This window comes from Mangifera indica, chromosome 10, assembly GCF_011075055.1.
Source record: "Mangifera indica cultivar Alphonso chromosome 10, CATAS_Mindica_2.1, whole genome shotgun sequence".
In the NCBI taxonomy this organism is placed as follows: domain Eukaryota; kingdom Viridiplantae; phylum Streptophyta; class Magnoliopsida; order Sapindales; family Anacardiaceae; genus Mangifera; species Mangifera indica.
This window is the reverse complement of record NC_058146.1, coordinates 5,475,900-5,490,856: the sequence shown is the minus strand read 5'-3', so window position 1 is coordinate 5,490,856 and position 14,957 is coordinate 5,475,900. Positions and strand designations below refer to the sequence as shown.

At 33.7% G+C, this 14,957-nt stretch overlaps 1 protein-coding gene across 1 annotated transcript; it reads right to left on the bottom strand.

The window, feature by feature from the left end:
- Positions 1-991: 991 nt before the first annotated feature.
- LOC123228298 (protein NRT1/ PTR FAMILY 5.1) lies at positions 992-5,030 on the bottom strand. Its single transcript, XM_044653646.1, has 4 exons — positions 4,720-5,030; positions 4,381-4,598; positions 3,274-3,830; positions 992-2,108 (listed from the first exon to the last, which is right to left on the bottom strand). The coding sequence occupies exons 1-4, from the start codon at positions 4,823-4,825 to the stop codon at positions 1,214-1,216; spliced, it is 1,776 nt and encodes a 591-aa protein (XP_044509581.1). The 5' UTR covers positions 4,826-5,030; the 3' UTR covers positions 992-1,213.
- Positions 5,031-14,957: the final 9,927 nt, after the last annotated feature.

Below are 14,957 nucleotides of genomic sequence, written 5' to 3'. Positions count from 1 at the left end.
TGAAATATGGGGGTGGCGTTAAGTTGACTAATGGAACTTTAGATCAAACAGCATGTTTATACTAAACGCATCGTATCATTAATAAAAGAAGATGAACAGGTGGGAGTAGAGTCTTCTTCCTTTGCTTTACTGTGTGTTTCTTGAATCTCAGATGCTTTGCACAAAAGGCGGCATTCGACGGTTCATAGGCCAACTTAAGTGATGGTTCGATTGATTTCGGTCTACGATTGAGATGTGTTGGTACAGCTAGCAACAACTGGGGAAGATATTTTTGTTTTTTTTTTTTTGTATAAATTTATTTTTTTTATAATTTTTCATTTAATGAAATGACAAGAGGTATTTTAGTTTTATTGCTTGCATGTGTGCTATCTGAGTGCAGACTTGGAAAGCTTGATATGACAGGAACAAAAAGGGATTGGACAAAGCTGAGGAAGCAGAGAAAGAGGCTGATAAAGGGTTAACATCACCTTCGGAACGGGGTAGTTAATGGGAAAAAAGAAAGTCCTAGGCTAGACAAATGTCTTGGCCAGTGGCTTACTGGGGAATCGACAAATTGGGCTTGTGTGAGGTAAAATGATGGTTTGGTTGATATGGTATCCCAGCAAGCCCTATCTAAAATGGTTAAACTACTTACCAAAAATTTAAATTAAAAAAAAAAAAAAAGCTAAACTATCAATAAAATTTATTCTATAGTTGTTTATCAGTACGTCATACTCATTTCTTCACAAAGGCCAGTTATCTATGAGACTCTTAACAATCTCCTATGCAGATATGTATGTTCTCATGATTCTGACAAATGAAGTGAAAATGAATTCGGGACGATTTTAACTTAGTGGAGCCCTAAAACGTAAATATCGATCAATTTCTTTTAAATAAACTATTTTAGATCCAGGTCTATCAGAACTTAAGAAATTTTTTTTTTTTGAAGTGTTATTTAGGTAAAAAAGGATGAAAAATAAAGAGTTTTACCATCCATAAATCACGATAGCTCTGAAAGAAGAGGCATCAAATTTATGATGCAAATTATTTATGAAATATTCTGCTGATCACAAGTGGATTTAATTACCTATGCCTGCATAATTAATTAGCAGCCAATTAAAAACATTTGACATTGCATTTATCTTAAAAGCCTAACAGGGTTATCATACAATAATAGCAAGCCAGATCATATTTTAAATATTTTCTAGTACCATATATTATATTTTTTTTTTTTTCACACTTGCAAACCTAGAGTTGTGTCTAATCCTTTGGTCTCCATTATTTCAACACGAACCCCGTTTGCTTCTTCGGTTTCTTTCTTGTAGACATATACACTCGATGCCCACCAAAATGCTCCCAAATTTAGGAATGCTATCACCATAAGGAATCCATAGTAGTAATCCAAGTGACAGTCGTTCAAGTTATCACCAATCCATCTCTTCTTTCCATTTATCCCTGTGGTTTTATCCACCATTGTCACTAAAAAGCTGTTCAAGAAGTTCCCGACACCGATCCCGCTAGTGAAGAATGTCGTTCCGAGGCTTTGCATGTCTTCCGGAGACTGATCATAGAAGAATTCCAATAATCCAATCGCATTAAACACATCAGCTATCCCCAATAGAACATATTGAGGCATTAACCAAAATATGCTCATCGGGACTACTTCTTTTGGACCTACAACATGTTGCACTCTTATAACGTGCATTCTTCGAACTTCAACTGCATAAGCAATAGCTATGGCGATCACTTGAATCATGAATCCGATGCCGAGTCTTTGAAGGAGTGTAATTCCTCTAGGGTTTCCGGTTTTCTTACGCATCAATGGCACGAAGTAACGATCGTACATTGGCACAGAAAGGAGCATAGAGAGGGTGACAAAGCTGCCTAAACTGGCTGCTGGAATTTGGAAGTTGGGGCCTAGATAGCGGTCCAAAGTGGTTCCCTGTTTGACAAATAGAGTATTGATTTGAGCCCAAATTATGCTTGGAATTAAGGTCACCAGCCATATAAGAGCCATTCCCAAAACAAGTTTGGTTCCTTCCACTTGAGTCACTGTGCAGGGTGGCTTGCTAGTGGCCCCTGTCTCTGTGGCTGGGTTGGCATCCTTTATTGCTGCCTTGTCCAAGAACCTGACAACACAATTAATGTAATTAATGCAACCCTTATACATATAATTACTTCCATTGTACTCTGTATTTAATATTCAGACACAGAAATCTCAGGAATTGGAATCTATTATTTTGAAGAGATATGTTTTAGGTACCGAAACTTTATATCTTCAAAAGCTGCTAAAAAAGAAAAAAAGAGGCCATATTCTGAAAATATGTTTCACAGATACATATATACTTTGATGGGATTGTATGGTGAGGTGTTCCTCGTGGGGCAGTGGAACTCACTATTGCACTGTTACACGCACTATATTTACAACTACTTGGCGAAGAGATTGTGACAATTCGTTTAAGTTGTCTAAAAGAAGTACTGAGAAGGACGCATATGCATACACAGTCAATCATAGTTGTTTTAAGATTTGTATTACTATTGTACAAAAAACACATAAATTGGTTTTAGTACTATTTATAATATCTTACATTTGATAAAATATAAAAATGATATTGAGTTTATATGTGTATCTCACATTGTTATTTAAGGATTTTTTAAACTATCAAAACACGTTTTGAGTCAAAGATATTACAGTTATATTAGATTTATAGTGCTCCCACATGTTTTAGGAAGATCCCTCTCACCTGTTTTAGGCACCAGATATTGAATCGCTTTTTTTAAAGTCCATTTTACTCTAATTGAATGTTCCTTTGATTAGAATCCATCCCACCATCATTCATTTTGAAAAGGAAAAGTTTCTCTTATTTTCCCTACATCTTCAAATTCCTCCACTTCACCCACCAAATAATGTGGGGAGCATGCAAGCAGCCATAATTTCAAACATAGGATACTATTTTATCTCCTAATTCCATCCAAAAAAAGATTGTGTTGATAATGTTAATAATAAACTATATATATTCATTTTAAATATATAAATGAATATATATTTGATATGTATCATCATATAATTGGTGAGATTTGAATTAAAGATAAAATGATATCTAATTATATGATGATACATATAAATATATATTCATTTATATACTTAAAATAGATATATATAATATTAGCTCCGATAGTATTATTCGGCGTGCACTTGTATATTTGTTCTGGAGCTGAATATTATTATTTCAATAATTAGTTTAAATTTTTTGGAGTCAAACAGTTACGTAACAGATAAGTAGGGAAAGTTACCTAAAGGCTGCAGTATGGTGGACCTGGCGTTTTCCGGTACTAGAGTAATCCTTCGTCTCGAATTCATGAAGCTCTGACGGGTCATCGGGAAGCTGAAGTTTTCGGTTCCTGAAGGCAGCGATGGGGACCCGGATCAAGTCCCTTGCTGGGCTTTTAGTCTTCCTAACTTTGTGCCTGTAAATTGGAGTACCTAGATAGAAGATGAACAAAGAAAATAGAAGACCAACTGCAGGGATACCATACCCTAATCCCCACCCCAAGTTCTCTTGAATGTAAACAAGTCCTAGAGTGGCACATAATGCACCAATGAAAGAACTAAACATCCACCAGTTGAAGAATGAGACCTTGAGGGTTTTCTCATCTGGGTCAAAGTCATCAAATTGGTCAGCGCCAAAGGTGGATATGTTAGGTTTTGTTCCACCGGCCCCTAGTGCAACGATGTAAAGAGATGAATAGAAGAACGTGATTTGTGAAGTCGAGGCCTTGTTACAGAATCCATTGGCACATGTTGGCCTCATTGATTTAAACGAAGCTGCCATTGTGAGAAGTATCATTCCCTGTTGAAAATATTACAAATTGACATAAATTTTCTTGTTATCTATAGATGACTACAAAAGTGTTTGCATCAGTTGAAACTGTTTCTTCAAGCATTTAATTTAAGCATTGATAGACTTAGACGTATGTAACTTCAGAATAATAATTAGTAAAAATGAGACAGAAAATAGATAGCTACTTGAGTTGGGGTCAAATATGAATCATATGTAGTCTTGTGGAGAAGAAATGATGTAAGTCACACACCATGAAAATTAACCAATGAATTGAAGTAGTGATATATTCATTGGACCCACCAAAAACAAAGAATTTAATTGGCCTTGGAGTTTAGGTAATCTAAAATATATGTGGTCCTAACAGATGGAGAAGTTTGTTTGGGAAATAAAAATAGTGAATCTAACCCTTATCATTTCAAAGATTCGTGTGGCAAATAATGCCAAGGAAAAAAAGCATAAATGAATCAGTTCACTGCTTCTAGATTCGACCATTGTTTTGATATCGAGATTGAAAAAAAAAGATTAGTGGAGAGATAGATGATGATGATGTTGAAATTACCAGAACATAAATGAGAGATGAAACAGTGAAAGTCCAAAACCGACCCAAGTAAGTATCGGCTATGTAGGCACCAAGAAGAGGAGTAATCCACACAGAACCTGACCAGTTGTTTACATTCCTCACAGAAGAAACCGTGTCTTCATGAAGCTGGCTTGTCAAATAGTTCACTAAGTTCGAAGCTATCCCATAGAAAGCCATTCTCTCAAATGCTTCATAACCTTTGATTAATACACAAAAAATTTACATAAAACAACTTTCAGAAGAGAGGAGAAAAGCACAGTGATCATCAAGTATCATTAAATTTAATTTAAGAAAAAGTTGTTAAAATAAAGTGATTACCAACAAGGAAGGCACAAGCTTTCCATTTGCCAGTTTTGGAAGCAAGAACGGGGCGGCCATGAAAATCCACAGTGCCATCTCGGGTGTATCCCTTTTTTTCTTCCATATATGAGACAGTATATGAATAAAAAGGATTGAGGGAATCGAAGGTGAGTGAGAGGATCAAGAGATTAAGAAGGAGACCGGTTTGTGGCAGCAAAAGCGAAGGTGGTAAAGCTTAACTAGCTAGCTGGGTTGGTATATGCAAAGCTCTTACCAGACATCCCTTGTTTATATAGCCGCACCTTAAAACTTTCTCCCCTCAGTTTTCCTATTTTTGACAGCTTAATAACGACACGATGAGATTTTGAGTAAATATATTCATTTAAAATTAATAAATATATAAAATTATTTTACACTTAAAGTTCTAATTTTGAGGCCTCAATTGCATCGTGCAGGTATCTTAGACATCCAATTTTAATTGTAAAATGTACGGAAACAATTTCACCAATAATAAATTAAGTTTTGCTTCCTTGCATGAAATTTGAAAACACCTAAGCGGTATTGTGGAAACACTCCAAAGATCATTAATTTGGGTCCCTCAATAATTGCTTCATCTAAAGCCAAATTTGATCGATGCCTAATTGAGATTTGCAAAAAGCAAGGTCATGTCAAAACACTGACCATTATTGAAAGAAACGACACGAAATCTGCTATAGAATGACAAGATTTCTCATGAATTCCCCATCATATATTGCAACTGAAATGTCATCTGTTGTTTTCACTTCTAATTTAACATTTTATTGGCCCTGAATCCTAATCAAGGGCTTTTAAAATTTTGCAAAGCATCAGAGGGAGTTTATTTTTTTATATATATACACAATACAATTTTGTATAAAATTATGTGTATCTACTTTTAGTACACAAATGAATACATACTTAATATATGTCATCATATAATTAGATAATTTTAAATAAAAGATAAAATAATATTTAGTCATATCATAATACATATAATATATTTGTTTGTGTATTCAAACTGGATATATATAGTATTATTCATTTATTTAAACAATAAAGTTACTTGTACTTACTTTGAGTATGTAAATGGATACATATTTAATACATATCATCAAGTGATTGAATAATTTTGAACTAAGAATAAAATAACATTTACTCATATAATGACACATTATATATATTCAAAAGTGGGTAGGTATAAAGAAGATCATATTTAAAAGTGAAAAGCATTAATTTATTTTAGGCCAAATGACTATTTCCCACCCAAGGTTTGATGTTTTCTCAAAAGTTCCCCCTTTAACTATGGAAACACCAAATACCCACCCATGGCCTGTTAGATTTAACCAAATCCTAATGCCTAAAAATTTTCTCTTTTTGCCCCCCTAAACTTTAAAAACTAAAAATTTTCCCTCAGCCTAAGTTTTAAAAAATAGCAGTTTCACCATAGGGTTTGGTTTTGAAATCTCCGACGACCGTTCCGGCTCCATTGTCGACGGCCTCTCCCTCTCAAAGCAGCCTCTCATTCCGACGAATGCTTTCCTCCCATTTGGAGGCTCGATCGACGTCGAAAACGCCTTGGGAGACGAAGGCGTTTCTGATGTTTCCCAAGGCGTTTCCGACGTCGATCGAGCCTCCAAATGGGAGGAAAGCATTCGCCGGAAGGAGAGGCTTCTTCGGGAGGGAGAGGCCGTCGGCAATGGAGCCGGAATGGTCGCCGGAGATTTCAAAACCAAACTCTAGGGTGAAATTGCCATTTTTTAAAACTTAGGCTGGGGGAAAATTTTAGTTTTTAAAGTTTAGGAGGGTAAAATTAGATTCTATTTTAGTTTATTTTTAATATTATAACAAAAATGACGATTTTACCCCTACCATCGTTAGGGTTTGGTTAAATCTAACCGGTCATGGGTGGGTGTTTGATGTTTCCATAGTTAAAAGGGGGACTTTTGAGAAAACATCAAACCTTGGGTGGGAAATAGTCATTTGGCCTTTATTTTATTTTGAATCCTCGTCTTAGTGTGTTTTTTAAAATTATTTAGAGTGAAAGAATTTTATTTGTACATAACGTTATTATACAGTCTCCGCCTAATTGCTATCCATCTATAACAATAAACGTGCATCTGGGCCAGTCCAGACTCGGCATTAAATTGCACATATCTAGCATAAAACAACGATCGAGTTTGTGGCTGTGGTTGTGTTTCAACCTCTTCATTTCATCCGAGACATATAATTTTGTCCAAAAACATATATAAATCATCTGATTTTTGTCCTATAAAACCCTAATTGATCTAAATTTGCATGAGTCGGAGCCCGTGCTATCCTGGATAGTACTGTGCTTGTGCAGCGTAGTTTGCAACCCATTGCACCGACCGCACTGACTAAGCAAACCAATTCACCCTTCTTTAATCGTCATCACTACAATAATGCCACCGACATTTAGCACTGCTACTAGTACAATTCACACAGCCTCATCCACTCTTATCAACCACAAGAAACATGGTAGATGTTGACCCTAGTACAAGGTTATAAAAGCCTCCACCTATTTTTTTTCTCCAGGATTTTCAATGTTATTAGCTTAATGATATTATGGACTTTTAATCATGTTGACTTGAATTAACAGTGCACATTAATAGCCATAACCTTTAAGAACTATTCATTCCTAATTTTTTTTTCTTCAAACTACGCTAAGTTTTGAGCTCGGTTGAGCGACTGAAGTAATGTTGATAATTTCATTAGGAGTTTCAGAGTCTTGTTGATTCTATGCCTTAGGATGAGTTGGACAGTGGACCTTAGTTTATTGATTCTGATCAGCAATTTGCCCACTTGCAGTACTGCAGTTAATCAAGATTACGAATTATTTAACCACTACTCGTATAATTAAACACATGCATACTGCTAAAGTTAGTACGATATAAATACATTTACTACTCAGGCCTTCTGGCTGTGCCTCCCTGTTGAATTCTTCCTAAAATGAACTTGGTTAAAAAACTGGCACGTAGCAGAAGCCATTAATGCAGTATTAATGCTTACGAATTCTTATCAGGGGATGGTGTTTTCTATTAGAAATCAAGCAGGGAAATTGAATATCATTGTCCTTATGGTGTGTGCAGATATGAATTTTCTTTCAGTAAATGGTATGTTAGTTATTAGTTTCTCTTCATATTTGGTATGAGGATGTCGCCTCCTGATTTTAGCTATTTGCATTGTTTGCATGACATTGCTTAAGGGTTGATTGGAAATGTGTGTGGTTAGCTTTGCCTTTAACTTGAAAGGAAGACAATGAGAGTTTGAATTTGGCATTATCGATTCATTTTCAGATCAAATTATGGAAAACCCTGCTTAATTATTGAATGTTTAGCAACACTAATATATTAATTAGGACCACAGTAATTAATTTGGCTGACTAGTTGCAGAAGCATAGGTCTTGTCATCGTCACTGACTTAATTTGTGACGCTCATCTTTTCCGCGTCTTGAGGGGCAAGAATCTTTGAGTGGTCACTGGCTTTAAATTTGCACACTTTTGAAAGATATTTTTTTTGAATTAATACTTTGTTAAAATATAAGCCGATGGAGGAGGAATGAGCAGCTAAGGAACAGTTAGTTGTCTTGTGAAAAAACGTTGCGTATTGAGATAAAGCGAAAAAACACCGTTTTGGGTATTAAGAAACTATGCCAAAAGGTTGTTAGGAATAGTTCAAATTAGTTTTTCATGAAATAATAATTAAAAATTTGTAAAAGAAAAAGGTCGTGGTCAAATGTGTTAAAAATCATAAAAAGAAAGGAAAAGTGATGGCAAAACGTTTAGTGACAGTGAAATTAGTAAGGATGCAAATGAATCTCGTGAGTTAGGATTTATATAAAATTTTGTTGCATTTTCTGCAAATATGCCTAAAATAATTGATGTTGTAACTAAGAATTTGATAGGTATAGTTAATCTAATGAAGATAATATAGACAAACAATAAATTGCCTCTGATCAAATGTACAATCAATTACTTGTGATGATAATTAAGTAAAGTCTTTATAAATCATAAATGGAAAACTGGAAAAAATTTAAAAAGAAGAAGAAGAGTTACTTGGAAAATTTCCATTTGTCTAAAGATTTAATTAGCAAATGGTTGTTGTTTGATTCCATTGTAAAGGAGCTTGGTCTGACCAAAACTACCATCAAAAGATTAAATGTAGGAAAAACCAAGTTAGATAAAGTCCTTAGTAAAGAAAAATGTATGAAGACAAAATTGGAATTGGTTACTCGTAGTGAGCACATTGAAACAACTGTGCCTAAATTAGTTAAAGCCAAAGAACCAATAGGTAAGCCTATTCTAAACTTAGTTCATGCCATAAATAAATTTGTACATGTGTGTCACTTATGTGCCAAGAAAAATCATATATGACCCAAGTGTTTCAAATTTAGATGTTATATGAAAAATTATGTTGAGAAATTAAGTGTCTCCCCTTATCTCTCGTGACAGGCCAAAATGTTTTTGGTTCCAAGCTTGTCTGAAAGGAAAAATCTCTTCACAATGCATTGGTTGCACATGACTCACAACTTGCATATCATGACAACATGTGGTATCTTGACAATGGTTGTTCTAGACACATGATAGGAAATAACTTTCTACTTGTTAATATTGAACCTTGTGAGAGTGGACATGTGACCTACAGAAGAATTGTTAAAATCCTAGGAAAAGGGTCAGTAGACATTCTCAATCTACCTCTTTTACATGATGTCTTTTATGTAGATGGACTATAAGCTAATCTCATTAGCATAAGTCAAATTTCTGATAATCACACAGTCCAATTCTCAAAGTCATTATGTAGAGTATAGAAAATGTGTTTAAGGAGGGAAAAGGTTTAATGATATTGTTTATTTGTTGCCTAAACATCACTTTATTGGAGAGTTGGTTGAAGAGAAAACTATTACTCTCAAATATGTTCACCCTAATGGATAATTGACTGACTTGTTCAGAAAATCACTTGACTTTCAAACTTTTGTAAACTTGAGAAAGTCAATTGGTCTGCTTCATTTAGAATGGCCAGATAAATGTGTATAAGGATTATTGAATGTGTTATTTGAAATTGTTTAATTATTGATGATTGATCATTGTACAATTCAATTTAATTTAACCTTTTGCTTGATTTGTCACATTTTACTTGATTTGTATTATGATAAAGTTTTAGCAAGACATAATTTTTTTTCCGTTATTCGGTTTGCAAATTAGAGCTCATCACCTTGTAAAAGACCTACATCGTATTGGTGTATGAAAGTCATTTTTCAGTAATCTTCTTGAACGTAGTGACCCCTATATTTTGGAAGAACTGCCATTAAAAGGGCTACCTCTTTGCAAGTGAGAGAATGAAAATTACCAAATGGTCAAAATATTTATAATTTGTGCTTAGCCAATGATCATTGGTAAACTCTATGTCAAAGAGGGAGAGTAGCTAAGCATCATGTTCATGAGGAGTTCATGTTCTTAAGGGTAGCTTTTTTTTTAATTTTTCTTGTGGAACAAGTTGATTAGAGATTTTTTTTGCATGTTTAATGTTTCATTTTTATTGAAGGTGCAACTTAACTTTTATCTTTTGTTGAACATGATTTTATCCGTGTAAGCATTTTGATTTTTTTCCTTTTTGTATGTTGCCACTTTAGTTTTGATACATGCTTTGTTAATAAATTTCCCAAATAGGTAGATTGCAGATATATTTGAAAAATCATGAATATTTGTGATTATATTTCTTAGTTTTTGTTTTCACAATGTTGTATGCACATTGTATATGCAATCATATTTTTGAAATATGCATATTTTATCTTATAAATATAACAGTATATTGGTCCGAGGATTGAAGAGATTTGAACCTTAGTAGCTAAAGGAATTTTAGCATAAAAATCCAAAGGAAGCTTGAATCATATCCTAAGCAGGATGCTTAGAAGACAAATGGGATACTCATAAAAGACTTATATAAAGCTATTGTCAAGGGAGTATAAGAGTTAGTTGATTAAGTTTGTGATCTTGGTTGGTTGAGTTGAATTTCAATTGTAATTGACATTCATTTAAGTTTAGTGGATTTGAAATGATTGGACTAGGTCACATGATTGTAGGTTGTGGTTGCAGCTAAACTATGTAAAATTTGTTGTCCCCTTTACTTGCTTCTGCTGTGCACTGTGTCTAAACGATTCCACTAGCTATGAAGTATAAACATCTTCTCGATCCAAGCCAAGAGTAAAATGAATAATTCAAGGAGAAATGGGTTTTGAAATCCTAAATCTGTTGCATGAAATTAAGGGCAAATGGTATCAGCATCAACAAGTCCTGCAAGAGACAAGCAATTAATAAAATCTATTGCCACAATTTAGGGCTGGGTAGCTACGTATAAACCTAGGTGTTCTAAGTGCCTTCTTCGCTGTGCCTAAGGAGACAGAGACTGAGAACAATTGGGTCTGCAACACATTCAATATCAGACAAAGTAATCTTCTTCAACCCAATTAAGAGGTCCACCATTTCAGATTGAGATAGAGATTGTGATAAGGCTGTCAACAACTACTTGAATAATTTGGGGGAAGTGGCAACCCTATTCTTAATTCTTCTCAAACAAAGTCAAGAAAAAACAACCGACTATTGTACTGTTACACTGACAAATATCTAAGGTTCATCATTAAAAGATTAATGGTATATTCCCATCTGGTGGCCATTGAGATTCACGATTGCTAGTTAAGAGGTAAAGGTAAAATGCTGAATTTGAGTCCATAAATTTAGATGCGTACATGAGCTTCTTCTCTTCCATATGTAGAGGTCAAAATTGTTTCGTTCAGAAGATAATAACACAACACTAGAGATAAATTGGCCTCTAGTAGCCGTGGGATTGCGACACAAGTATCAATTATAGTTGACAATGAGGATGCATAAACAACTTGCAAGAATGGTGACACTGTTGAAACAGACATGAGTCCCCAGCTGTAAAACAATGAGATCTTTTTTTTGTACCAAAGACTCCATTGATTGGTGTTTAACATAACTCAAAAATCGTATTCAGACTCGTGATATTGCAAGGGTGTAATCTTTTAGTGATCCTGAGAGATTTAGTGTTGTTTTATCAATGTTATGCTCAAATTTGTTGAATTTTACATTGCATCTAGTGAGTTATTCGTTTTTTAAACAGTGGAATTGGGAATCTTTTTTTAAGTACACGATATTGGAGTCAATATAATATTGTACGAGTTCAACCATATATGAGTTTATTGCTGCAATATCACAAAGTTGAACCACTAGTTTACTAATCATAAGTTTTGAATTTTATGTTTCAAATCCTGCGGCGGATTCATGTTTCCGACTACACTAATCTCATGCTACGTAAATCTAGAAATTAGGAAAACAGAAAAAAGAAAACCACGAGAATCTCTATATCATACTGAATAACATTGAAAAATTTGTTGTCATCTTAGTCATATATGATCAAAGATGTATATTTTAAGTCAATAAAACACAATTTTGAAGAATCCTAACCATTAGATCTAGGATTTCTAGAAAAGACAAAATAGAGCAAACTGAAAAGAAAAAAAGAAAATCTAAAAACTATTAGATTGATACATAACCAAAGAGAAATATTATCTACTGTTAGCATAAATCGACATTATCTTGAAACTAGACTTTAACCTTTCAAAACACATGATTTTTCTAATGGAATTAGGCATTAGTCCCTATGCATTGATTTATGAGATGCCAAATCAAACCTATTTTAGTGTTGTTTGAGATGTTTTTGATACCTTGATATGTGAATAAGGTAATTGGTTTTAGGTGGTATTGAATGGTAAGGCAAATCCAAGAGGAATGATCTAAATTAATGATCTCAGAATGTGATGTACGATCATTCTAATGATAGGCATGGTTATGTGTCTTCTTAGAAACTAAGGTTATATGTAGGTGAACCAACTTGTACAGGACATGTATAATTGTTCACCGATCATAATAGAGACACTAATACCAACAAACAATCGTATGAAGAACTCATGCATTTGTTTGTAAAACATAGGATAATACATGATGAAAGCCTATGCAGAAGGATACATGGTTGTTCATGGATGTGAAATGACAATAGTATCCCTAGGTTATGTGCAATTGTTATGGTGAAAGATGTAGTGACAAAGAGGTGCACGATAGTGCATATGACACACAATCGTACATGAGAGAAGGCATGAATAATCATGAAAGGAAATTCATGAGCTTTAATGCCAAGACTATACGCATGCATGTACATGATTAATATACAGTTGTGCATAAGAGTAGATAATGAACACACGTCTAAAAGAAATGAGTAATCATTCCTAGATTTATAGGTATGAGAATATGGTCAAAAGCTAGATAGACTAATTCATGCTTTATAGAAGTAGGGTCACAGAACATAGAGATCACATATAATATATGTGGAACCCAATGATCTCTAGAGGTCATGTGTGAGACACAAAGATTCAAAATAGAGGGACACTCGAATCATTGATGAAAACATTACTTTCTTACAATAAAGAGGATATGTTTTCTAAAAATCTATCACAAATTATAATATAGCAAAAACAAAACCATATTTTAAACATATGATCATGCACCAAACAATTATACAAATTAATGAATCACCAAAATTATGTTTTATGTGTAATGTCATAACTCTTAGTCTTTGATATCACATAAAAAGATCTTTATGGCCCAAAATTTAAAATTTTTATAACAAATTAAAGGAATAAAACAATAAAATCTATACCTCTAAACGAAGGATCAAGGGTAAAATATAATACATAAAAAAAACACGCACGATTAAGTCAATACCTGCGTTTGGAATCTCCACCTTGAATTTGTTCATGCTCTCCCTATAAAATAGCCGAGGCTCCCTAAACCACGGTATTTAACATTCTATCATGCTTCTTCTAGATCAAATTTTATGGATTTTGTTTCTCAAGCATTTCAGTACCATATTCATTCTTAACATACATAAATGGTAAAAGACCCTATGTGTACAGGATTTGAGTTTTGTAGTAACGATAATTCTTCTTAGTTAGCTTAGGGTTTACTGCTTGCAATGTTTCTAAAAATAGTCATGATTTACATAAAGGCTGGAGTCACAACAGTCTCAGAGAAACTATTTTTCTCCGATTGTACTCGGCATTGATGATCAATTTGCCATGTTGACATTTGTTTACAACTCTAATACCATGTAAATGTAGCTAGAAATTAAAGAAAAACAAAAGAAAACCGCAAAAATCTCTATACTTTACTGAATAACATCAAAAAATCTATTTACAAAAAAACATCACTCCTGTTTTTATGCAACCTGGCCACCACGTTGGCAATCCCAATCATATACGATCTGAGAAATATATTATAACATAAGAAAACACAATTTTGAAGAATCTCAATCATTAAATTTAGAATTTCTTAAAAAGAGAAAAGAGCAAACAGAGAAGAAGAGAGAAAAAAATCTAAAAAATTTTTGGGCGATGTACAAAAATAAGGAGGAAATATTACCTACTGTTAACATAAAATGACGTGGTATCGAAACCAACAGTCAACCTTTAAAAACACAATAATCTTCTAATGGAATTGTCAACTCCAACTAATGTCGTTAGTCTCCAGTTCTCCTTCATAACGTCTGCACTGTGCTTAACCAAGGCACAATTCTATGGCCAAATTATTTTGGCTGTAGAAAGCTAAGAAGAAGAACAGACTGGACTATCCTGGCCCAAATTTTGATCAAGCTAGATGCACAGAATTTTTGTTGTGGGCTTTGAGCTTGGGTTACATCAATTTTTGTGTAGCCCATAATAAAATCATAAATATATGAGATATTCTTTTATGGGTGCTGTTTGTTCTGTATAAATAATGAGTATAAATTTGAATATAAATAATGATATATTAATTTTAAATTAGAGATAAAATAATATCTAATTATATAATAATATATTATTATTTATGTTTAAATTTATACTAATAATTTATATATATAATAATGCTCATTTGTTCTATTTGGTACGTACATGGCCGAGCTACGAAATGAGATGGTCAATGAGCGTGCCATATATTGTGATGAAATTGAATAAGAGGAGAGCCTCTAAGAAAACAAGATCACAATAATTCAAAAGAACTCATTATAAAGCCCAAGTACTAAATTCTAAAGCGCTGCGTTTTACTTGCATCCATTGATTAACATGAACAATTTTTGTGCCAAATCAATTCCACCATGATTAATTGACCGCC

Bases quoted from the DNA above. Each gene is read 5' to 3' on its own strand.
- LOC123228298 (XM_044653646.1), bottom strand. From the start codon at position 4,825: ATGGAAGAAAAAAAGGGATACACCCGAGATGGCACTGTGGATTTTCAT. The intron at 4,599-4,719 runs GTAATCACTTTA...TATTAATCAAAG, and splicing joins AGCTTGTGCCTTCCTTGTTG to GTTATGAAGCATTTGAGAGA. The intron at 2,109-3,273 runs GTAACTTTCCCT...TTGTGTTGTCAG, and splicing joins CACCATACTGCAGCCTTTAG to GTTCTTGGACAAGGCAGCAA.